Raw genomic sequence first — 26579 nt, 5'->3', positions numbered from 1 at the left:
AATTAGGTGTTTCTCCGGCCCGGCTTCACCAATTAAACACAACTTTATAACTTTATTCACTAATTTAGATGAAGCTGGATCAGATTTTATTAAACGTCCTCCGGCCGCTCTGCACATTTAGCTTTACTTGTTGCTAATATAGCTGCTAACTGCTAACGAGACCTACGGAGGACAGTTACAGTACCGAGGTGATTTCTGGAGTCCTGATGGACAGACACCGTTAGTAATCTAGCTAAGTTAGCTGTTGTGAGGTAGTTAGCTCGGTTAGCTGCACAGCTAAGTTAGCAGTCCTGTATCCCTGTCAGGACACAAACCGGTCACTGAGATCACATCAGTACTTTCTTCCCATTCGTCAAACTGGCCTCCGTAGTCTCGGAGGTCGTGCCGTTCAACTGGTCCGGTTCACTTGGAAAGAGTCGGCGGGCCACTCGTGATAATGCAGATCAATATCCACGACAATCCCTCAAAATATCAGTCCTCTGGCTGTTGAGCTGACATTTATTATAGAGCTGCATTTTTCCATTTTCATGACAACAGGAAGGTAAGTTAAGCTCCTCCGGTGGACTGAAAGAGTCCTCGTACAATAATTCAATAATTCAGACATGATCATCAGTGTGAATCTGCAGTTTTCTTCATCAATAACGGCAAAAAACAAAACGGCAAGGATGGAAATAATTTTAATTACTTAAAGACACATCGTTTAGTATCGGTTCTGTTTTTTTGACACTGAAGCTTTAAATCTGAGAGCAGAAAGGAAGAATAAACAGGGAGAGGCTGAGAGAACCAGAGGAAGATGGAGGCAGGAGAGGATAAAGTGTGCAGAGGCAACAATGGGAGCCGGGATGTGGTCGGGATCTCGTGGGACGGCTCTAATCTGCATTAGACCCATATTACACGGCTGTGCTGCGGGTTGGACACAGCGGAGGGTTCGACTGCGTGTCGACAGTAGTAGACAATAGGATGAGGTGGGAAGAGAAGAGCAGCGATGAGAAAGACGGAGAGACGAGTGGGTGGATGTAATGCAGGGATACGAGATGCATTCAGGGTCCCGTGGGACGCAGCTAATTTACATTAGGCTCCACCAAGTGCAGGCTGGGAGTGAGCGAGAGAGAGAGAGCGAGAGCGAGAGAGGGAGGAGGAAGAGGAGGAAGAGGATGGAGAAAACAGATAGTTACCTGTAGGAGATCTTTTTGTCTCTCCACTTCTGTCCCGTCAGAGCGTAGCGTTTATTCCTCTGCCGGCGGCTGGTGTGGGGATGATCTGGGACGCCGCAGCGAGGCCTCCTCATCCACCTGAACACAACACGACATTTAGATTTCAGCATGTTTCTGTGGACCCGGTGCTGAGTGAAGCCTGACCCATCAAACCTCCACACACTGTTACACCCTTTCTGTACACGTGTTGGCTCGACTCTCTTCCGGATACGGACCGACAGAGCAGTACCTCTGGTAGTCGTTGACTCTGAGCGGCGCCCTCTAGTGGTTGTATTGCTTTACATCCACGCCAATATGAAGGGCGCATAGCAGTGTGTGGGTGTGTACGGGACGTGTCTATTTACGTACGTAAAGGGAGCATGAATGAGCCTCGAGCCTGAGCTAGCTGGTTAGCATGCTAACTCAACACTGTTGTTTCTTCATTCTGCTGATAATATTAGCTCGTTTTTTGAGTGTTTGAAACTGAAAAGTTTTGGCCGTCTCTTACGATGACATTTGAAAGCAGCGCCCTCTTTGGTGCACTCTGTCTGACCAGACTCAGTGTTTAAACTGGTAATGGAAATCAACACGGCTGGTTTGAGTACACAGGAAGCTGTATTTCCTGGAAACGCTGCCAAATGTATCCGTCTTTCTTTTCTGTCTTTCAAAAGATATGTTGTCTTGTAAAAGGATTATTACATCATTCACACGATCACACGTTCATCTGTACGTCTGGAGAAAGTTAAAAACAACTCTGAGCGACTCACTCGATGGTCGTCTCGTCCAGTATTCCCGTCACAGGGATGCCGTAGAAGCGCTGCATGGCGGCCACAGCGGACTGCATGGCTTTCTCCTGCCGCAGGTCTGACGTGCGGACGTCGTGAGGCAGCAGGTAGCCGTAGTTCTTCAACCACGTCTGAGAGAGAAAACAGGAGACGAAGATGTTGGTCAGAGGAACAGAGTCTGATCACAAGACGACATTATTAGAAAGAAGAAACCGGAGCAGCAACATATAAACTACAAACAGCACAAATACACCATCCTGACGTTGACGACGGTGAGGTACTTTAAATTTGCTTGTAAATCCTAAAAGGAAAAACAGTCCTAACTTCAGAACCTGCCTGCGAATCATCATGATTTAAACTTTTCCTCAGTATCACAGTGACCCAGTGAAAGTTATCTGTACGTCCATGGTGACGTTAGAGGCAGGAGCTGCTAAAAGCTAATTCTGCAAACTTAAATGGTTTTAAATTTGCCAAAATGTCAACAAACACGGCCTTGAAACCAGCTGTAGCACACCGCTAACACTACACTTCCTGTTTACATCGCAGTGTCAGAGCTGCTGTACAGTATCTCAAGGTGTAACTTATTTACAGCGACCAACGATTCAGACGGAAACTTAAATGAAGCGTTCGGCCGACAGCTGCAGCAGCTCAGTATGTTTTATTTCTTTAGTGGACGTCTTTGATGTGTCAGAGCAGAACAAGAGGAAGGAGGGAAAGGAGGGAGCGGAGGGTGGGGTGACACACCGAAAGAGAATAAAAACAGAGAAACAGCGAGGACACGGGCAGATTTATCCAATAAGTTCAGAGAGAAACTGAGAGGAAAGACATGAAGGGACGAGAAAAGAGAAAGTCACAGAGAATCTGATTCACACTGATCCACAGATCGATCGCTGAATCCACAAGTTTCCTCGGATGATTCTTATTATGTCGTATTTTTCACTTTGCAGCACTCCTGTCTCTTTAATATGACATAACACAATCTCACAACCCTCCTGAGAGAGAGAGGGGGAGAGAGGGAGAGAGGGGAGGAAGATGAAGAAGGGAGAGGAAGGAGAGAGAGGTAAACGAAGAGGAGGGAAGAGAAAGAGAAAGAGAGAGCGAGCAGCAGGGAGACAGATGAGAGGAAGGAGGGTGGTGAGAGATAACGAGGGGGAGGTTGAGTCCTTCTCTTCAGTAGGTCATTAATATTTCAAAGTGTGTGCCAGCCTCTCTCAGCCCTTCCCGTCGGTCGGTCCCGGCCCAGCAGCCGGCACTCAGCTACAACATGACCGTCTGCCCAGCCACCATGACGGACGCAGGGAGGCTACAGCACCGAGGGACTCGGTCCGCCGTTTCCCCCCCGCAGGGACGAATATCCTCCGTCTGAACGCAGACGACCTCCGACAGCAACACACTCACAACCCCACACAGGAAGTTAACCTGCTTCCCTCCAAAATAAAATATCTTCATCACTGAAAATGAAAATATTGGCTGCTATTAAAAAGTTATTACTTGATTTGATGTTTAAGGAATGAACCTTTATGTTGTTATTCATCAAATATCTAAAGAGCACCGAGAACATTTCAAAATAAAAGACAAAATACATCATTTGTAACCAGCGTTGGACAAGTTACTTCCAAAGTGTAATGCATTACATATTACTGGTTAGTATCATTTGAGAGCAGTGAGTTACTTTACATTTTTACTGTCAGAGTAATGTGTTACAGGATCAGATTATTTCACGACTGCAGCCTCAGATTAACCTGATCTCTGTTAAAACATTTATCACTGAAAACTTATTGATTATCACCATGTCTGTCTTCTGTTCTGCGTTCAGCTGCGTTCAGAAAACTCCTTCATGAAGGACGAAACCTTCAGTGAGTCCTCGACAACTTCATCAGTTAATTAGCTGGTCGGGGAAGTTGTTGTTGGAGATAACTGGACTTCCGGCTATGTCCTGACTGACGTTATCTCAGCATCTTTACCAACTGGGGATTTTTTAAATTATGTCTGAAACCTGACTTGCGATGGTCGATTAATGTTCAGCGAGACGACGTCACTAACGAGACTGTCGGCTGTGTCGTCTTTATAATGACGTATTTCACAGGCTGAGACTTTACTGACTTGGAAAATTTTAACCTGACAAACATCATCTGTGTGATTCATGACACAACTCAAACAGGATCAATAAATGATTTGTCTCTCTTCGTTCACTAACGTACAAAGTTTTTATCAAGTAAGGTCCAATGAGGGGAACCGGAAGGGGCGGGACCTCAGCTCTCTATTAGATCAGCAGTGATTGGCCGAATCAAATTAGACAAATTAAAGAGTATGAAGTGTTATGAGAAGAAAATACTTGAGTACAAGTACCTTAATATGTCGTTACGTGCAGTCTTTGAATAAACACGGTTCATGATCAGGTTCAGACTCTCTGATGTCGCTGCCGGGTTCAGACTGCTGATGAAACTTTAATTATTTCTGTTTAATCACAGTCGACATCGTCCGCAGAAGAAACTGTTCTGACTAACTGACAAAATGTGTTTCCATCCCAGAAAAGAACATCTGTGACAGCAGCTATCTGAGTGCTGCTCTCTAACTCCCGTGTTTAGCCAAATTATTCAGATTGTGATCCGTAATCTGCTTTTTAATCCGCAGTGTAAATGTGAACACAACGTGCCACATGGTCCGTGAGCCCAGAGGAGGCCGACTGCTTACAGTCCAATTAAAACCTCCTAAATCTGCAGCGATGACAAAACTGTTCTCTCGCAAAACATCTCAATCTGATTCCTGTAATTGAATTCTGCTCCGTAATGAAAAACAGAGCTGCAGGCGAGCGTCAACAGAGCCAAACCCACTGCAGCTCACTGAAGACACAACACAAGACCTCCATCTGAGGAAGACTACAACAATGGTCGCACACTTTAATCTGTCAAATTACACGACACGATGTAAACAAGTGCTGAGATTCAATCACGTAAACAATAACGCGGGTCGTTTTCTTTTATTTCATGGTGATGTCACAATGTTTACACGTCGTTAATATTTCATTTTTTAATCTCCAACGACGACCGAGCGTGAACACAGAAGAGGAGCGAGAGGACTGAAGGCTAAAGAAGCTCTGATCTATTTATTGTTAGTGCGCCACACACACACACACACACACACACACACACACACACACACAGCACTCTGCAGTGGTCTCTGAGGAGCTCCATACTGCATTAGTCAGTATGTTTGTGTGTGTTGCTGTGTATATATTAAAGTGTGTGTAAGAGCGTCTATGTGTATGCCGTTGTGCGTCACTGCAATGTGTGTGTATCACTGCACCCCTAGGTGTGTGTGTGTGTGTGTGTGTGTGTGTGTGTGTGTCCCTGTGCACTCTGCTGACGAGTGGGCCAGCTGCTTCTGGCTCAGAGGAAGCGGTCTGAATTAAATAATTCACCAGCTGCTATTATACAACAATTACTACAGTGCCATCAAAGCTCTGCACACACACACACACACACACACACACACACACACAGTTTCATACAACATGAGTACAGTAACATAAATCACAGGCGAGATTGAGACCGGTGATTTATGTGACTCTCCCTGCATGTTTAATTAATATTCTTATCTGACTGGGACAGAACAGGTTCTCATAGCTGGTGGGCAGCGATTCACTGGATGTTCTGGGACTTTCAGAAACAGCACAGACACACACACACACACCTCTCAGCACCGACACATGAACACAAAACCTGAGAAACACATAATTCTGCAGAGAGGACACGAGGAGAGGCTGCTGCACACACGGCTAAATAACGCTTCAGTTAACGGAGGAGATGCTGGAAGAGGAACGTCTCTGCAAACCACAGAGATGTTGAATCTTTACGTTCCTTCGGGTTTTGTGTTGTGCGTCGGAAAACATCGTGTTTTGGGTTAAAGAACCTGGTTCTGTTGCCACAAACACGGCTGGAAAACGTCCCAACGTCTCATTTCACGCATGCTAATGTTGAAACACAGACTTGAACAGTGGTCTCTGGATCTCAACTGGCTGACATTGGGCAGGGTACACCCTGGATAAGTCGCCAGTGCGTCGCAGGGACAAACAACCATGTTGCATGTCTTTGGATTGTGGGAGGGCGCAGACGTGCCCCAGCCGGGTCTCAAACCCAGGTCCTTCTTGCTCTGGGGCAACAGCGCTAACCACCGCGCCGCTGTGATACGACACGTATTGTTGAAATGTTGATGTGATATGTGTAACACGTGTAAATTCGAGCGTATCTGTGGTTTGCAGGAATGAAAAAAGCCAACATTTTATTTTGGTGGCTGTGCTGAGAGACGATGACGGGAGATTTATGACTTTCAAACTTTCTTTTCTTTCTCCTGACCAGTAATTTAACACCAGTTTTATACCTGTGATTTGTGTAAACGAAGACGTCTGTTGTTTGCTGCTGTCGTACTGACAAGTTGCTAATAAAGCTTTGCAAAGTTAACACATCATTTAAATGTATGTGGATAAACGCACAGCGCTCACAGTTATTATTCAAAGACGTGCGTCTTTGCTTCTGTTCAGTTTCCCTGCGTCATTACAAACGAGTTTAAAATGAAGAGACCGGTGGTGAAGTCAGAGAAGAAGAAAAAGACGGATGACAAATAACACAGGAGGGCGCGACACAATAACAAAAGTGTTTTAATTTAAATATTTTAATGCTTTAAATCACATTTTACTTGCATGAAGGTTGTGAGTGTGCAGCGACTCCCGATGACTCGAGATGCACTTGTAATATCTGTGCTTGTGGGGGGTGCAGCGCACGCCTGAACCCGAGCGTCAGGAGAAATATGAGAAAAATATATATCAAAAAAATAAAAACACATGAAACAAAACAAGCTCATTGCACAATATTTACCCTGAACTCTTTTATTTAGCTTCTGCTGACCTCACTTAATGAATTAACATGTTCACAGAGCAGAATATTCTGGTGTCAGCGAGCCGAGGCAGAAGAAGTGTTTGTGTTTTTAAGTAAATTTGTTTTTATCCAGCCTGAAGCAGCATCAGCGATTATTAAAGGGTCAATAGTCACTTTTAGCTCACTCATCCTGACTCACTCGTCCATGTGATGAGACCTAATGTCTCCATTTTCATATAATGACTCACTTTAAACTTGAAAAGTGATGAAGAGAAGAGACGAAGGCTGCACACTGACTGAAAGATGGAGTGAAGCTGCTGAACGTCCTCACGCTGCCGTGATGTAACCGGCAGAGATCGTCCTCAGCAGAACCAGAACATTAGTCATTTGTTTGGACACGTGAAACGACTCCTGTTTTCATTTTCTGGGCAGGAAAACTGTTGTTTGTGAGAAAAATGACTGTTGTCTCTGAGAAGCGGAGCAGGAAGTGACAGTCGCTGTTAGAGTGGAGGTTGATCCAACATGTCTCCATGCTGCACAGTCTAAACTTATCAGACAAGTTTCTGACAGCGTTGTCATGATACTGGAAAATCTACCTTCGATACCATCTCACCGACGTCAGCAGACATTTGGTTGATGTATATGGTTGAATGTTCTTCGTGACGTTGGGACAACGTCTACGTAAAGTTGATCGGACACTGACGACATCTGACATTAATGTTTGGTTGGTTTTAAGTTAAGTAACTAAAATTCAACATCTTCAACAACATTAGTTGTGAGGTATGGTGACCAAAACCCAGAGGTGATAATTAGTACAAATACTTCATTACTGTACTCCAGTACATGTTTCAGGTATCTGTCCTGTACCTAAGTATCTCTGAGACTTTCCCTCTCTACATCTGAACACAAACATCTGAACTTTCTCCTCCTCACAGCTTCAAAACAGCCTTGTTACTTTAGTTTGATGCATTTGAGGTGAATTATGGATTATTGTTATTTGGCGTCATCGCACGCCGCCTTCCCAACATCACACGAATGATGTCGACCTATCAGAGCACATCACGCACGGCAGACGCAGCGAGACGAAACAAAGACGTAAAAGACGTGAACAGACAGAGAGGGAGGCTGAATGGGGAGAAAAGGCGTGTTAGTGTCTCGTATCTGCAGAGAGTTTCTTATTTTCTCTCTTTGTTGCTGCTCGGGACGCTTTACCAACCCAACATGTGGCTATTTGACGTCCTGGGAATGAGACTCAACTATCAACTATCTTTGTGGTGCGTTCAGGAACAGCTGGGACAAATCCTACTGACTCTACCTTTAACTTTAATAGTCTTTGAATTATATTAATATGACGTGAGCTTCAGTTAGCTTTGACCACAAATGTCCTTCAGAGGGAGACTTTTTACTCTGATACTCTGAGTACATGTCAGAGCCTGTACTCTATTACTTTTACTTGGCTAATACAGACAAATTATGAGAAAACACACCATAAAAAAATATTAGAGGAAGCCGCCCGGAGAGGTCGTGTTGCTCAAAAATAATTAAAACAGTAGATGCTGCAGGTGACAGGGAGCAGAGAGGTCGGCTGTAACTGTCTCAGCTCTTTGCCCTTTATGAGGTGAAGCATGAACCTCTCTTCTCCTCCAGAGCTCTGCAGCTGCAGCCTGAATCTCCCTGCCAGCCTGTCCGTTTGCATCTGTGTCCACCTGCCTGTCCGTCCACCTGATTGGCTGTGTCTCTTTCTGTCTGTCTGTCTGTCTCTGAGCCTGTTGGGCTGTCTTCTCTCTGAGGCTTCAACCTGTGCGTCAGCCTGCCAGCGTGTCTCCTCCGTCTGTCTGCCCGGATAAAAATAGACCTTATCTCCCCCCTGCTAAACTATTTACCGTCTCTCAGCTTGAGTGCAACGGGTGCAACCTGCCAGGCACCTCCCCTGTCCAAACCGTGTGTGGTGCCTGATAAGTGGCCTCCTTATCAAACTCAATACTCCCTCCAGGATTAGTTTGTGAAACTGCCTCCAGTTGTTTTATTGGTTTGTCGGTTTCATTTAGGAGACATCAATAAAAACAGACCCGAAAGTAAATGAACATAAAATACTCAACAGAGCAACATGTGCTCACTTGTTTAACGGTCAAGTTAACGACAGATGATAACAATATGTGATATGTAACGTCCGTGACTTTCAAAATAAAGCTTGATGACATTTATGTCCAGCCCGTCCCAATCAGGAAAATGACCGTTAAGCACGACTGTGAAAGCAGCTTATTACAAACCATATTTTCGTTTCTCTTCAGCGGCGACCTCTAGTGGCCGTAGCAATTATTACTGGAGCAAAGGAGGAAGTCAGGTGAGGTAGTTTAAAGAGCAGCAAAGTCCACATAGAGAGGAGGACGGGGTGGAAACAAGCACCGGACCTTCATCCAGCATCATGTACGTTATGTGAATGCATAGATATGTTCATAACTTGAGTTATTCAACTCAAACCACAATGTTTCCTTTAATCTAACCAAGCACGACCGTAGGACGAAGGTCCTGTACTCTGTCACTGGTATGCTGTTACAGTCGTGTTATTCTGGGAATGGTGACGTATGTATTTTATATTGTGTGTACTTGGAATAAATTACAATCGAGCTATTCAATCGCTCAGAGACGAGGACATGTTGAATGTTAATGATGTGAAACGGCCACAGTTTGGTTGGATTTGAAGGGGTAAGTACAATTTGAGGTGCTGGACTAACGACAAAGCTGCTGTATTTGACGTGTTGGAAGTGAAAAAAGCTGATCATAATATTTCAAAACCTAGATTTTGTTGCTTGTAAATGTTTTAAATGATTCATCAACTCTGACATTTGTTGCAAATATATTCAATATGATCTTTATGTAACTCTTTATATCAGCTGGAAGGTGTGGAAGCAGAATTAAATCAAGAAGACAGAGTGTCATAAAGAAAAGCACATTAAAGGTTTATTCAAATGCATCACACCTCATAAATCTGTTCTCAGATCAGTGTCTGAACATCACATCTGTGAGGGAGTCTGCCTCTCATCTCCAGACGTCTGCTAACAAACTGCTGCTCACTGTACGTTACAGACCAGCGCACACAAACAAACTCTCCTGCTGTCCCAAACTTTCTCTGCATTACGTCAGCGTCAGAGAGAAACCCGGCAGCACCTGGAGCCGAGCGAGCTCTTCACACGTTCTGATGACTAATGCTGACTTCTCCTGCATCCTCCATTTGTGCCCGCACGCTTCAAGAACATGTAATCACTGTGATCCACCTTTATTTTTAGACTTTCTCCTTTTGAACTTCAGGTGCGACCGCCTGCTCCTTTCACCACGTGAAGGTTCTGCCCTTGTTACCAGAGCTGCTCGTAGCTGACTTTAATGCAGATACACCAGTGACACTTAATGCAACACATGAAGCCTCTCACGCAGCAGTGTTTGATGCCGTCACGCAAGAAGTCAGTATCACACTTTAGTAAAAGCAGCATCTGAATGTAGCACACATTTTCAATGAATTTCCCCCAAAAAACAAATCATTAAAAATGAATGCACATTTCCGTCCAGACCTGTCGTGTGAAACACGAGTGGAGCTAATTCTCCAGTCGGTGCCATCAGACCATCGCAGAAGAAGAGGACACAGCCAGTGTTGCCAGATCTTGTGAGAGAAACAAGTCCACAAAAAGCCCAAAAGAGTCAACTTGGCTCTAAAAACAAAAAAAAGGGCCAGTACATGAAAACTTGATCTAATCAGAGAGAGACAGATCACTTCATCCCCGGCATTATTAAGGGAGGGTTCATTAAAGAGGTCATATTACGGTAACTTTCAGGTTTATACTGATTTAGGGGTCCTCGTAGAAAAGGTTTATATAATTTAATTTTCAAAACCACATTTTGTACACATCACTGTTGTAGTTGATGAAGGTAAAACCAGTTTCAATGAGTGTTTGGTAGTTTGATCTGCAGCAGTGCATCATATTCATGTCCTGTAAATGTTTTGTATGTAATTAAGTGAATGTAAACGCAGAATGAAATGAAAATATGTGAGATTTGTCCTTAAGCCTCCTCCACCGCTCACTTCTCTCCATCTGTCTGCCGAGCAGATAAAAACAAGCTCGGAGGATCTTTAGAGAGAAACAACAGAGCAGAGCAGTGAATCGCTCCGGACTCTGTTCTTTCCTCCCCGGCAGACTCGCGTCTTCCCGTTCTCGCAAACATCTCCTGAAATAATAAGATTCCACTGAAGAAAATAAAAAGTCAACACGGTCGGCGTTCAGTGCTGAACAGCGAGTGATTAATGAATGAAATCGCTGTTCGTCGAGGCACCAGAGAGATAACGTCTGCCGGTGCGGTCTTATATATATTTGCTCGGGGAAAATGAAAAGGAGCCGGCGTCGTTTTGTCGGGCAGGATTCCCTCGTCGGCTGACGACGGGACTGAACAGAAACACTTGGAGATGTTTGGTGATGAAATTTGTTCCCACCGACTCTGCAGAGGAAAAACCCTGATGTGATCAAACTGATCAGCTGGATTTAAGGTTTTCTTCCTGTGCAGGCGAACAGATGGTGACGTGAACATATTTAACAGAAATGAATGTGAATGAGCTTCAATATAAACAATCTTCTCGTTTTATTGATCCAGAGTAAAACCATGACAGCCGGTCACAACATGTCTGCCAGACTTCACCTCAGCTAACTCCAGTCGCTAACCTTCACCTCTTGTGTTTGTGGTGTTGATGCCTTGTGCAGAATTTCTCAAAGCAAATAATTTGTGTTTCTGTGCGGTTATTGGACGAACAGAGCGCAGCGACGGGACAGACGCCGGTGTTTTGGATTAACAAGCGACCACGGCAGCGTAAACCTGCAGACAGCTGCTGGAGCCGGTGAGCTCTGGAGGAGACAGCCGGAGTCGAGGAGACAACGGTTTGTTTTGTTTTTCTAACGTTTGGGATTAAAAAGTGGATTTATCTTCACGCTCGCTCCTCAACCTGTCTGCAGCACGGAGCCCGGAGGAGCTGAATCCACTGTAACCTTCTGTAACTCTTTATGAGACTGCTGAGTGCAGAGAAACGTACTTTACACCACGAACGTACAGAGAAGACACGGGGAAGGAAAAGACACCGAGGGATAACAGAACGAACACACACACACACACACACACACACCCTGAGCCTGCTGTCACTCACGACCTCGTGGCTGATGCACAGTGAGGTTTTCTGGCTGTTTGGGGAAAATAAACCCGCAGACAGACTCACGCAAATAATCTTTATATGTGAACACTGACAGCTTGTTAGCCTCAGCTAGCTTGGTAGCACCCGGCTAGGCTCGCTTCACCCACGCTCAGCCTCTATGACCAGTCTTGAAGCGAGTTAGGTGGAGTCAGGTCCTGGTCAGGTCTCTTCTGTGGAGCTCTGGAGAGGTTTTGATGTTTTTAACGATGATATATTAAACACATGAATGAGACGTGTGCAGGTGATCACAGCATCTCAAGTGTTTTCTCGTTTTAGAAAAAGGCCACTCAGATTTCAGGGCTGCAACTTTACAATTACTTTCCTCACCAACCAACCGACAGCTGAGACGACGCGCACTTCTCATGTTGGAGAGTAAAAGCCGACTCTGAGCAGCGACTGTAGGAACGCTGACTGTGATTCGTAGTAATAGAGCACTAACGCAGTGAGGGTTAAAGGTTCAACTCCCACTGGAGCAATCCAAGCTTCAAATGTATGCAGTCGTGTTGCCGCGAGGCACTTTGGATAAAAGCATCTGCCAAATGGCATATTGTCGCTGTCGGCTGAAGATCTTCTGTCTCGGAAATGTCAAACTCTTCAGAAACCCAAAATAACAGCCGTGTTTTTAGACCGATGACGAAGCAGTTTGGAAGTTCGTCCTCTGGGTTCACTGAGAGTCTCAGAGCGCGTGGAGGAGGATTTTACCGTCAGGCGTTTCTTTACAAACAGAAATGTGTTTTTGTTTGAAATGAAATGTTTTAATAATCAATTTAATGTTTAAGATCTTTATCAAGTACAAATGTCAAACAGCTTCTGATTCCAACGACGGCGAGAGTTAGTTTCTGTTTCATATGAATAAAGATCTTCTGACAGTTTTTCAGTTTTCAGACATTTTGTAGACAAAATAATTGATTAAACAATCAAGAAGCAGCAAAGTTAAGATGGATGACTGTTCTCAAATTCTACACACACACACACACACACACACACACACACACAGGTTTCTGTAACGTGAAACCCTTTTGAAGATCGCTCAGGTGGGACCGATGGTCTCATAGCTATGACCTCATGTCTGCGGTGTCATATTACACTACACTACACACACACACACACACACACACACACGCACACACACACACACACACACACACACGCGCACACACACACACACACACACACACACACACACACACACACGGTCGCTGGCCACGTGCTGGACGACACAGCGATCGATGGCTGCCAGGATATAGATGATTTAAGGCCGCAGACACACAGAAGAGGAGAATCTGACTGATTTCTGACGGTTTCATCGGTTTATATCGTCTCAGATCTGATATATTGCTTTAAATAAATAATAAATACTTTAATTAAAGTCAGTAAATATATAATTTATAGAAATAAGAAGAAAAAACATTTATCGTTTGTGTCATTTTTGACGATAAAGATCATCGTTCGTGTGTAAAATACACAGAAACTGTCGTCACACAAGAAAGTTTATATTGTTTTCAGCACCAGCGCTTCTATAATCCTCGCTGTCTACATCATCACTACATGTGTGCAGTTGAAGCTCGGTGTAAATCAGAGTTACAGTTAATAAGCATCATTTATCGCAGGTCTCTGACAGGAGCTGAACTCTGACCTCCTGCGTTCGTGTCGGTCCATCCACCTCCTCGACCTTCACTCCTTCAGACTTGATTCATAGCTGCATGTTAAAGGGCTGCAGACTACACCAGGAGAACCACGGGGCTGTTTTAAAGGAGCAGTTCACCCAAAACTTCAGTCTTTCAGCAAAACAGCGTTGCAGCATTCTCCTGAACAACTGAAGCAGCTGGAGACTCGTTTTAAAACGTATAGAAGTGAATAAACATCAGACGTCTCCGTACAGCTCGTCTGCTGTAATCAAAGTCTCCAGATGCTCCAAGAGCCAAAATTTGAAAAGACGTTATTTCCATGTGTGATGTGCGGTCGAGCTCGTGCAGCCACTTCAGACCGGATGCTAACGTTTAGCTCAGCAGCTACAGTGAAAAAGGGTGTAAATAGTCTTTGCAGATCAGATTTTTGGTTGTTTTTCCGTTTTAAATCAAGTCTCCAGATACTTTACTGTGAAGCTCCAGAAATGTCTGGTGGACTACGAGACTTCAGCTGGCTTTCCATCAGCATGGAGGGAGGAGATGATGACTGAGTTTTGACTTTTGGGTGAACTGTTCCTTTAAAGATCGTCTTGAAATAAACATCACTTAAGACCCAAACAAGACATCGCTGCACCGCTGACTCTGTCTGACTGACAGGTGACCTCTGCGACGATCGTGCAGAAACATCAGAACAACGACAGCTCGGCACCGGAGACGCTGTCGGATCATCGCAGCGTCGCTTGAAGAAAAAGGTTTCAGGACGCAACAAAGGCTCGATTGCAGCAGCTGCTGTGAAGCGCTCGCTCAGCGCGGAGTGACGGACAGATGGATGAACAGATTCATCATCAGATCGATGGAGATTTGATGGATGGACGGAGCCGAGCAGAGGAGAGGAGGAGGCCTGAGAGGAGCAGTGATGGACGCGAGGAGCCTCTTTTCTGTCATCTTTTACCTTCTTTCGCTGCTCTTCAAAGTTCAGTCAGGACGCGCCGTTAGTCACAGAAGAGCTTACAGATTTCAGGTCGCAGCACAGCAGAGTTATCATCACTAAGCCTCCCGCCTGATCCTCCACAACTCAAACATTTGAAGCTGCTGTGATCAATATTTTCTATTTACAGTGGATCAAATGATGTGAAAGGTGCCGCTCACAGTGACAAACCCACAGAGAATCAGCGGCGCTCTGCAGCTCCGCCGAGGCTTTTTACCGTCTTTCATATCGCTGTTATCTTTCTGCTTTGGTTCAGTCTCACGGCTCTCATCTCTACCTGCTCAGCACAACAGCACACAGACAGTTAGAGACCAGACACAGCTTCATATGTGTCTTTTAATAAGAATAAAACATGTTAAGTCCTCAGTGTTGTAAAGTTAGACATGAAACACACCTGCGATCTATAAAATCTCAGATCAACTTAAAGTGACGACAGCTGCCTTTTGATCAGAGCTGCAACATTTAATCAGTTAGATTAAAGATGAAGCTGTTGAAGTCATAATCAGGACAAATGGGGAGCAGCACCAGAGTAACAGCTAACTGCCGCTTACTGCAGCTGCCATTAGCTAGTTAGCTCAGTTAGCCGTGCAGCTAGCAGTCCGAACTGGGAGCTCAGAGTAGCGGGTGTTTGCTGTGTGAACTGTGACGGGCAGAGGCTAGCTGGTTAGCATGCTGAACATGAAAACACAACCAAAACTCTTACACCTTTAAATTAATTGTTGGTTATTTTAATAATTCATTAATCAGCTTCTTAGACGACAGCGTTTTCTTTCATCTTTGTTTTTGGGAAACACTGATCGACATTTTTCACCATTTTCTGACATCGAGACCAAACAAATAATCAGTCAGTTGAGAAGTCGACAGATTAATCAATGATGAAAGTAGCTGTTAGTTGCAGGCCTGCCTGTGATTTCCTCTCATCCAACACCAGATGGTTGAGTCAGGAATAATCACGGACCAAAGAGAAAGTAAGAACTGAGTGAATAATATCCTGCGTTCAGTTTAAATAAAGATAAACAATTCATTTACTGTACGACCGGTGATGAACATTATGGTGCTGTAGCTGCAGGCGCGTGTTGTAATTAAATTTACATCAGAGTGTGAAATGATTTCCTCTTCCTGTTTCTCCACAGTGATCAAACACGATCCTCGCTCTGCGTCCGTCTGCGCTGCAGCCACCGAGCTGACGGACGGACGAGACGCTGCTTCTGCTCACAGACCTGCCCGACAGCCGTCTTTAATTACAGCTGCACTTTCTGCATTTCCTCCTGCTTTGTGTCTCATGTGATGAGGCTCTGCTGGACTCTCATGTAGCTCATTCACTGTGCTGTTTGTGTCTTGTGTTAAAAGTGATCTGCAGGGTCCATTAACTGTTTTCAGTCCTGCACGATGCTCAGCTGTGATCAGATGACAACATGAGCTTGTAACACTGTTACTGTCGCTCCACCTTTTCTCCTCGTCTCCATGTATTTTCCTTTTTTCATCTTGCTTTCTCTTCTCTTCTTTATCCTCTCAGCATCTCGAGCCTCTCCACCTTCGCTGCCTGACGTCCCGTCTCCTGCTGCAGGATTATACAACTCGTCCTCTTTTTCTTCGCACCCTTTTTACTCTTCTCAGGGTTTTATGCAGATAAGGCTGATCTTCAAAAACCAGTGACATGATGGTAAGAAAACAAGCTGTAAGTGAGTCAGCGCTGTGAAGAAAACATCCACTCTGAATAAAGTCGACCAGGCGACATGCAAAACTCAGTGATGCACCAATTCAGGCCGTTTTCATATGAAAGTCGTGGCTTCAGTACACGAGCCTGTGAAGGCTGCATCAGCAGCTTCAGGTGTGTCATTACCTGCCTCAATCAGTTTCATTTGTCTGCGTTCTGCTGCACAAATTGTGGGTTTTAAAAAAGACGAGCAGCCAATAGGAGCCTCTCACAGCTCCAGCAATCATCTCAACTGAATCGTTTAAGTCAGTTCGTTGAAGGAGTTTGAAACCAGGCAGAGGCGGAGCTCGTTGCACCACTTTATAAAAACTCATCAGACGTTTGACTCAAATCATTCAGTCCAAGTCTCAATCAAGTCACTTTTCCTCCTCAAGACTCTGCAGGTCAGGTCTCACCTGCAGCATCCCGTCTTCATAAAGACAGAGAGGAAGGTGTCAGTGCCCGTCTGACTAACCTGTTCAAAAATGTGACAGTGACTTGAATTTGTGTGATAAATCTTGATATTCAGTGAAGTAAATAACTTCAGAAAACTTTATTTATTTCTTAATTTCTTCTCAATAACAAAAACTATTCCCCTCCCATCACTCAAGTCTCTCCTTTAAACAGATTTCAATCATTTGGAATAAAAAAAATCATAAATCAGTCAGGAAACATTATCAAAGTCGAGGTTTCGGTACTGAAATATGTGTAAACACACCGGCCCTCGTCTTATTAATGTTGTTGAAAGGTGCGTCACCATTTTGACTCTAAATTGAAATTTGCATCAATGAGCATCAAGTTTTTATCATCAATCCAAAGACGCTCGTCTGAGAAAAACAGCACTTTAGAGACAACACAGCTAGCTTAGCATTAGCCTGCAGCTCCTGTATGCACGAGGATGAACTGACTTGTACCAGCAGCGCTGGGTTTATTCTCTTTCTCAGAGATCCTGTATTGATTTGTTTGAGAAGAGGGTTCACTCTGCACAGACTTGAGAAACTGAACTTTGTAACAAACTGAATTTCTCTCGTTTGTTGTTTGTTGTTGAATCACTGAAGGCTGGTATTTTTTTGTTGAACTCTGGACTCTTTATTTTCGGTGAATATTATTTGAACCCCAACCTGGAAAAAGACACCAGGATGAATTAAAGCTGTTGGTATAAAAGACCTCGATCTGTTTAAAGTTGTCAGGACATAAAACCAACGATCTGTTGATCTTTACAGTATCGGAGCCACCGGGGCTGAAAATAACCCTCGTTAATAAGCATCTTATAAAGACTTATATTGTTCTTCTTAGTGATTAACTCACACCTATTACAAGGACCACTGAAGATCTGTCAGCTGTAAAGTTTATAACTACATCTGACTTCTGCTGAACTTACTGTAGATGCAGAATAGAGCCACATCACAGGCAGCGATGATTATAACGCCTCTCTATCATCGCAGTTTGAAAAGCATGTCAGCTATTTTCAGAGGCAGGTCGACTGAGTTCAGCTGAGCGAGACCATCCAGCACGTCCCTGCTTCTGAGCACTTCAAACTGCTCTGACTTTGTCCCCGGCTCGCTGCATACAAACAGCACAATACCCTCATCAAATGCACAATGACAACTCCTCTTATTTACAGCTGCAGCTTGCACCGAGTGTGCAGTAAAGTGTGTGTGTGGGCGGGCGAGAAAGACAATAGCTGGAGAGGAGGGAAGTGAAAAAGAGTGGAGACAGAAGAGCACCGAGGCAGAGAGAGGAAGGACTGTAAAACAATGAGGCTGCCCATCAAAAAGCCTCAATGTGCAGAAGAAGCAGCGGGAGGCGGTCGTAAAAACAGACGTGGATATACTGTACGAAGCCCGGGCGCCATATGTGCACGCTTCACTCCAAGGACGGCAAATCAGGACAAAGCTTAAAACTACTAGTAACAGCCGTGAATTCACACCCGCCTACACAGTGTACAGACACACACGGCTCTGATAAGTGCAGCAGTGCAGCCTCATTTAGCTCATTTCTCGGGTGTAATGTAGTGTTTACAGCTCCCCGGGGAGCAGCCGCGCTCCCGGAGCGTCTCCTCCTCCGGGGAGGGAGAAAAAGACAGAAAAGAAGCCCAGAGAGGTTTGAAGCACTTTCATCTGCTAAAACCATCAACTTCCATCATCGTCACGGTGATCTGCAACCTGGACACTTCCTCCATCATCGTCACGGTGATCTGCAACCTGGACACTTCCTCCATCATCGTCACGGTGATCTGCAACCTGGACACTTCCTCCATCATCGTCGTTCATATTCATCACCGCTGTGACTGTTTACTGTTGTCAAGTCTGGCTTCATATCACAATCACCATCGCTGCTGCTGTTGTTCAGCTGTTTATCATCACCACCATCATCACCACCATCATCACCACCATCATCACCACCATCATCATCATCACCATCATCATCATCATCAGCCTCATCATGCTGCAGGTACGTGCAGCCATTTTGAGAAGGCCTCTCGTCACCAGGAGAGCGTGAAACTCGCCAGTCAGGAAAAAAGTCTTCAAACACACGATCGAAGACGCTGGAAGAAAAAACTCCTGGCTTAGTTTCAAATCCCCCCGAATTAAACCTTCAGTCCCGTATCTCAGCTTTCTATTATATCAAATACAGACGTGACACTTCAGCAGCTCTCAGCTGACTCTGCTCTGAAGCCACACGGACGTCAAGAAACCACTTCTTGTCCACAAATCATTGAGCTGTTGTCACATTTCTGTGAACTGACACCAGACAAGCCTTTTTACTGTAAAGCATCATTATGTAGTAAATGTGGGGCTGCACAAGTGATCACAATATTAACAAATCACAAAGTTCAAGGAGACCTATTATACTTGTTACAGTTTTTCCTTTCCCTCAGTGTGTTGCATCGCTTCTTGCGGATGTAAAAGGAAACACCTCACCAATAGTCCCGCCTTTAACTCGTGACTTGTTGACATCACCATGTCACACATCCGCATTATCAATGTCTTTATTCACGGCAGAAGTCGAAGCCAACTGGAGGCTGAAGACACGACAGAGCCGACCGGAGACACATCATCACGACTTTCATTAGTTTCTTCAGTGAAAATGGAAACGGTGATGCAAAATGATGATTCCCATTATTGTGAGTTATATTTCAAATCATTAAATCCGTCTTAATATTTGCATTTTGTTTTTATTTCATGATTTCATCCAGCCTGGGAATAATGACACCAGCAGCGTAGGGATTGTTTTCCTGTAAACCTCGTTGTCCCTGCGCTGGAAAGTTAATCTGTACATGTAGATCACCTTTAATATAGATATCATGATATGACATAAGTCTTTTCCTGGATTTAAAGGCTGCGTTACAGGCTGCTCTACTTGTCCTAATACTTATCTTTACAGACTCAGTCAGAGTTTCCACATTACTGATGATTATTGATCAAATATCTGATGTTGTCAAAGTTCATCAATAGTCCCCCTACAGTACTGTCACAGTATCATTGCCCAGTCTGAACATGTCTTTAATGAGCTGTTGATGTGAATTCAAAATACTGAAATATTCATCGTGTATCAGGATCAGGGGAAGGACAATAAAAGACTTTATCACAGATCGTGATAAAAAACATCTTGGTGAATATCCTCACATGAAACCAAAGATCAGCAGAGCTGTGAGGTCACTTATCTGTGCAGGACGACGTTGAGATCTATGATGAATGATTGAAGAATCTTTAAAACAGATGTGAGTCGTCTCTGTGACACAATAAAATATTTGTTCCCTCACGAAATGTAAAGTTAATGTTTTAGTGCAATTTTTGTTTTTTAAATTTTAGGAATATTTTGATTATCAGGATGATGTCACCAACCGCAATCATGTTGGACTAACATGGATAATCATGAAGGGCAGTTTTCATACCGTTGCATGTCTTAAGGCCATTTTGCCCAGCTGTCAATATAAATACTCAGATTAAATCCACTTGTACAGCGAGTACATAAAGAAAACAAACTAAAAATGGGCAACAGCCAAAAGCTTAAAAGAAAAATCATGATCAAATTGTTCGACAGAAGAACAAAACAAAACAGCACCAATAAATCTGAGAGGCTTCTTAACCTCAATATATTAACCTTTAATATCATCAGACACCATCAGCACCAGCGTCTGCAATCAACCAATCAATCAATCAATCAATCAATCAATCACATCAGTACAATAACTAACATTGGGTGAATAAACCATGAAACAATCTGCACAAAAAGCTTGTTTCACACGCAGCAGCAGCTCGGCCCACACCACAGTTGTCTGAACCTGCTCGCCAAAAATATTCCCTCCAAAACACACAAACATGAGTCGGTTCTGACCACAGAAATCTGACCTATTGTGTAAACAGGCAAACAGACAAAGGAGCGCGGAGCAGTGAGTCAGACAAAGAGCTGAACGCCTCCTTCTCCCTCTGCTGTCTGCGAAGCAACCATCTGTGTTTCCACCGCGCCAGCCCCGCTCGCTCTCTGTGATCAGAGGCCGAGCGAGCAGCCCGCCACGACCTGCAGCTGAGGGCGGGCGGGAGGCGTACGGTCGGGTGTTCGCGGTCCAGCTGGGTGCTGATGGACGACTGAAACGATTCTTGCAGAAGAAACAGAAGACTGAGCTGATGTGGACCCACGTCCGTCATCAAGAAACCCAAACTGATCAGCACCACCACATGTGGACTGACTGCAGGTGTTAGCGAGACAAAAAGAGAACTTGCTTCAAAGCTACATGCTAATAATCCTTTCAAGGAAACTACAAATACACTGTAAAAACAGTATTTTCTTTATTCAGTATTTTTAATGCTCTAAATATCTGCCAACGCTGCAGTTAATGATTTTTTTCGTTGTCGATTATTTTCTTGATTGATCGATCAGTTGTTTGGTTTACCGCCGGTCACTCCTGCACAGACTCTGGCTCCAATCGTCGTCATCAGCACGAGATGGAGACGTGTCGTCCATCTTTATTTAAGTCAGTGTAGGGCCGCCGTCGTCGCAAAGCTTTCCCACCAGCTAATAAAAAAAAGACGCGCTGTGTGAATTTACTGCTGCTGTAAACCAACACTTCCTTCAGCTGCAGCTTCACATTAAAAGCATTTTAACTGATAAAACATGAGTTATTTTGTCGTGAACTTTGACGATGCGCTTCGTGAGATTATGCTGAATTATAGATCGTGCAGTAATCCATCGTTCAGTTTAGCAGCACCTTGTATCATAACACCGACTACAGCTACAGTTGTGCTTTCTGCTGAGTGCTGATCAGAAAATATAAAAAAATATCAGCTCATTTCAACTGGACCGCACCCGAAGACGTGCGTCTCGTTTTTATCACGTCGTGCGTCTGTCTGTGGACATGTTGCTTCAGGGTTAGCATGTGCAAAATACTGCTTAATATCAACTGTACTGCTAACAACGGCTAACAATGGCTAACCTGGTTTTACAACTTGTTGTGCTGCAACGCAGCCAACTCAGGTGTGACGTCATTCCCAGCTCCATTAGCATCATTAGCATTGTCATCGTGAGTGTGTTAGCATGCTGATGTTAGCACTTGCATGTTCGTACACAGAATTACTGGCTGTCGACACTGTGTTTGAGATGGTCACCACAGGACGTGATGCTCTGCAGACTTTTACTGACACGAGTTATAAAAAACAAGTGAAGCAAATAAATCCATAAATGAAAACATGATCAAAACATCTTGACAGAAAACATGAAGCCGTGCACAGACGTGACCTCTGCAGCCAAAGTCACAACCAAACCTCCTCCACAGAGTGTGTGTGTTTGTGTGTGTGTGTGTGTGTGTGTGTGTGTGTGAGACTCATCACTTCAGCAAAGAGTTGAGAGAAATACAGCGAGTCGACTATCAAATACAAACTCTTAATATCTTTGATCTCTTAAAATCACAGCGTCCCCACAACCAGCGAGTCTGAGCTGTTTAATCAACACAACAAGCAGACAGCTGGCAGACAACCTGCACACCGAACCTGCTGCAGTCCAAGCCCGCGATCAACGAGAGGCATTCATTCAGTGATTAGAGTCAATTAATACACAGCAGAGGTCATCTGACACATCTCTGTTGTTACACTCAACTTTAAATTCAGGACAACAGGACCAGAACCAGGAGATGAGGAGAGCACACGACCGTCTGAACACGTCTCGTGTGGTCCATGTGGCTGCAGCGAGCACACAAAGAAACCTGGAAGCTGTGAAAATCTGAGGCAGGGAGCGTTCTGATTGGTCGGCTGTGACTTCACAGGAGACGCTCTGTTAAAAACATCACATGATCTCGTCTGTTTGCAACAAACCGAAATATTTCAGCAGAAATACATAAAAACATTTATTTATTCCACTTTGCAGGCAGAGTTCAGTTCAAACCAGCTGATCAGAGTTTAAATTGTGTTTACTGTAACTCTGTTTATGTGCTGATGTGGATTCTGGCTTCTTCTTATAAAATGATCAATTGTCTGCTGATCATCTGCTTCACCATAATTTAAAAACTTGCAAGATCTATAACAGCCGATCACGAGGACAACAAAACAATCTCCTTTGTGTTTTGGAAGAATAAAAAGATGTTTTCGATCACATCCACGCTCACCTGGAGCAGCTATTTAATAATACATGTAAAGAAGTCATGCCTGAACCAGCTGATCACAACTAAAAACATCAACCATCAATCAATCTTCAAGCGAGCATCGAGCGAGTGAAGATCTGCACGTTTCACTGATCACAGTACAAAAACACATTTATAACTTTATCCACTGTCCTCCAGCTGAGACAGCCTCCTGGTCAACAGATGACTTTACTTGTCTCAACAGTAACAGCTAACGGCGGCTAACTGTACCGAGCTCCGACTGAACACGACCGGTCCGGACCGAACACGAACTCGGCCTGACGGCAGTGGATCCAGTCCGGAGGTGGTTTATGTTTCGCTGCTTTCAGACAGTCGTGCAGCTGTCGTCTCACTGGCAGCCGTTGGTCTCGGCTGCTGCCATGTGCAGCCGTGTTTGTCCAGATATTTTACACTTAATTAGTTGCGTTTAACGAGAGCTCCCGGTCAGACAGAGTCGGCTACTTTGACAGCTGTGTGGCGGGAAGCATGTAAATATGTGGAAGCAAATAACCCTCCAAGAAAAAACTCCTGGATCCGTGTCTTTCTCCGGATCCACACCGAACGTTATCGTGCTCGATTCTGGGCTGAGACACTTCCTCCATCTAAGTTTGGTGGAAATCAGTCGAGTAGTTTTTGTGTAACGCTGCTGACAAACCAACCAACAGACACAAACCTCCTTGACGAAGGTAAAAAATGAAAGCTAATTTGATAATTGATCGATAATATAATCTAATCTTTTGTCTGATGTGAGTGTGAACTGAATGACAAAAGAAACTGGGTGAAGACGTCACCTCAGAGGCGTCTTTTTCTATTTTCCTGATGAAGAAAATAATCAGCAGATTTGTCAATAAGACCTGTTCACACAGAGCTGAAGCTTTCTGCACCGACAGGCTGCATGTTTTCCTCTCAGCAGATCTTGAAACCTTGAATCGCAGCAGAAACTGTACAGTGCGTTCGTGTGAGGCCACATTAGCATGACGTGTACCAACAATAGCTGTGGGGGGGATTATGATTTCTGAGGGGAAACCAGGCTCAGTGAAAACATCTCATCCTTTGTACGGCGCCGTGACACACGGCGGCTGTTAGCAGCCACGCTCAGCACAGCCACGGGCGCTTCCTTTGTCTGAATGAAAGTGTCACTCGCAACACAAACATCGCTAAATAAAACCGCCACAGATCACGTCTCCTGGAGGCGAGAGGCTTCTTCTTCTTCTCCTCCTGCGAGCTTTCCATTTCATAACACATGACCCACATTTCCAAACGAGGTATCGTGCACATTCAGCATCAGGAGAGAGTTTCTGCTCGAACCTGCTGAAGCTGAAAACATCAGAGGCAGCATCATTTCACCATCACACAGCCTCACATGCACAAACTACTTCCTCTCCTCGTCTGCGTGTGTGTGTGTGTGTGTGTGTGTGTGTGGCAGCAGCCTGACACCACACCGGCCATCATGTGCACAAGACTGTAAAAGATGAAAACACATCTGTCTGCACCTCCTCTCTTCTTCTCTCCTCCAACTCGCTGCCATCTCCATAAATTATGGAGGGAGCTATATTTGGACGGAGTGAATCTGCAGAGCTTTGTTCGGCGCACATGCAGCTTCAGCCTGATGCTCTCTGCATGCTGATGGCTGTTTATTGACAACGTGGGCTCATTAGAGAGCAGATATAACGCACAGCCATCTGCATGTGCACATCAGTGTTTTAACCCCTTCCCGTGCGTCCCGTGCGTCAATAACCAGAGTGAACCATCAGCGCGTGCTGAGGATGTTTGAGGCTCCTCACCATCTTGGACGGACCGACTCAACAAAAGGCCGAACCAGCGGAGGAGCTGATCATCTGCTCAGACGAGCCTGTGGGCGACCGGAAACAATTAAAAGCTGATGAGCCAATTAAAACCACCTTTTAGCGTTCAGTGCGCGCGCCGACAACACAAGAGCAGAGCGCGAGGAGCTGATACAGCTGCTTTAATTCAGTCATCCAGCCCCTCGTGAGCCCGCGAGCCTGTCAGAGGAAACAAAAACACACCGCGGAGCGCACGAGCTGCGCGCGTGAAGAGGGCGCGCGATGGAAGTGATGGAGAAAAAGAGGAGGGGGGGGGGGGTCATTCCTGCACATCCAGGGGACATAAAGGTGGAGATAACACACACACACACACACACACACATCCACACTTTGTTCCAATTACGCGCGCGTGTGAGTGCGCGCGCGCGCTCACCGCCTACCTCCACAATCAGCGTCTTCTCTTCTCCGCAGACGGAAACGACCCAGAACAAAATGGGAAAGTAGCAGGTCTTCCAGCAGAACCCCGGGAGCCCCGCTGTCCTCCTCCGCCTCCGCCTCGCTCCTCCACCTCCTCCTCCTCCCGTCGCCATGGCTGTGTCCCCGAAATCCCCCCCTCCGCTCTCCGCCGGTGATGTCCAGGCTCCTGCGTGTTTACCGGAGGAAACAGTCCGTGCGCTGCTCGTGCTTCATCCCGTCTGTCTCTCTCTCTCTCTCTCTGTGCGTGTGTGTGTGTGTGTGTGTGTGTGTGTGTGCTGTCTCTCACTCTCCCGGTTCGTCGGTGCAGACGCGCGATTGGTTTCCTACACTTGACGAGCGCCCATTGCGCAGGCTCACTCAGGGTCGGCGGAGCAGCTGGGGAAGCCTGGCTACAAGACAGCGAGGCTGCAGGTTGGTCCGCCCGGGTATCACTGAGGAGGAGCAGGGGGAGGGACGGAGAGAGGCAGGGAGGGAGAGAGAGAGGGAGGGAGAGGGAGGGAGGGAGGGAGAGAGAGGGAGGGAGAGAGAGAGAGAGAGGGAGAGAGAGAGAGAGAGAGAGAGGGAGAGAGAGAGAGAGGGAGAGAGGGAGGGAGAGAGAGAGAGAGAGGGAGAGAGAGAGGGAGGGAGAGGGAGGGAGGGAGGGAGGGAGAGAGAGAGAGAGAGGGAGGTGGAGGTGATGGATGTTGTTGCAGTAGCGCTGTGCCAACACAAGGGGCGCTGCAGCTGCAGGGAGACTGGATCAGCTGAAGACTGAGACAGAAACAATGAAAGAGCATCAGAGTTAAAGGAGCATTCTGTAGTTTTAAGGAATACATTTGAATCAGAAGACAAAGGTCTTCACTGACTGACTAAATCAAAACGTCGCTGTGTCCTCGCTGCAGCGCTCCGACCTGTGGCCCCCCCACAGCCTGTGCACCCCCCCCCCCCCCGACAGCCTGTGGCCCCCCGACAGCCGTGTGGTGCGTCACTTTACATCTATTCATGAACTCACTGGCATGCCGGGATCGACAGGTGTGACTCATTTGTACAAGGCCTCATTTAAACATTAAACCTATTTACACCTTCATATGTGCTAATCATGTGAAAACAGTGTGTGTGTGTGTGTGTGACAGAGGAAGCGTTACCTACAGAGACGTGAAGAGGCAGAAGAGACTCAGCGTTCATATGAATCACACCATGTGTTCGATAATCAGGTAACGATCCTGTCGAGGGATCAGATCTACACTTTCAGAAGTGTTTTACAGTTCCACCCCCGATTAAATTATGAATGAGTGAGTTTTGATTCATAATGCATTTGTCCTCAGGTGTCCT

The 26579-nt window shown here is 45.3% G+C and overlaps 1 protein-coding gene across 1 annotated transcript in view; it reads right to left on the bottom strand.

Moving 5' to 3' along the window:
* Window positions 1-25686, bottom strand: part of mmp24 (matrix metallopeptidase 24) — a 59379-nt gene extending 33693 nt beyond the window's left edge. The window contains exons 1-3 of the mRNA XM_084349298.1: window positions 25232-25686; window positions 1961-2109; window positions 1176-1292 (exon numbers count right to left, since the gene is read on the bottom strand). Of these exons, the coding sequence (XP_084205424.1) occupies window positions 1176-1292; window positions 1961-2109; window positions 25232-25381 (416 nt within the window). The 5' untranslated portion in view covers window positions 25382-25686. The remainder of the gene's footprint in view (window positions 1-1175; window positions 1293-1960; window positions 2110-25231) is intronic.
* Window positions 25687-26579: the final 893 nt, after the last annotated feature.

This window comes from Pagrus pagrus (assembly GCF_965226575.1).
Source record: "Pagrus pagrus genome assembly, chromosome: 3".
Taxonomy (NCBI): domain Eukaryota; kingdom Metazoa; phylum Chordata; class Actinopteri; order Spariformes; family Sparidae; genus Pagrus; species Pagrus pagrus.
This window is presented reverse-complemented; position numbering and strand designations above follow the sequence as displayed.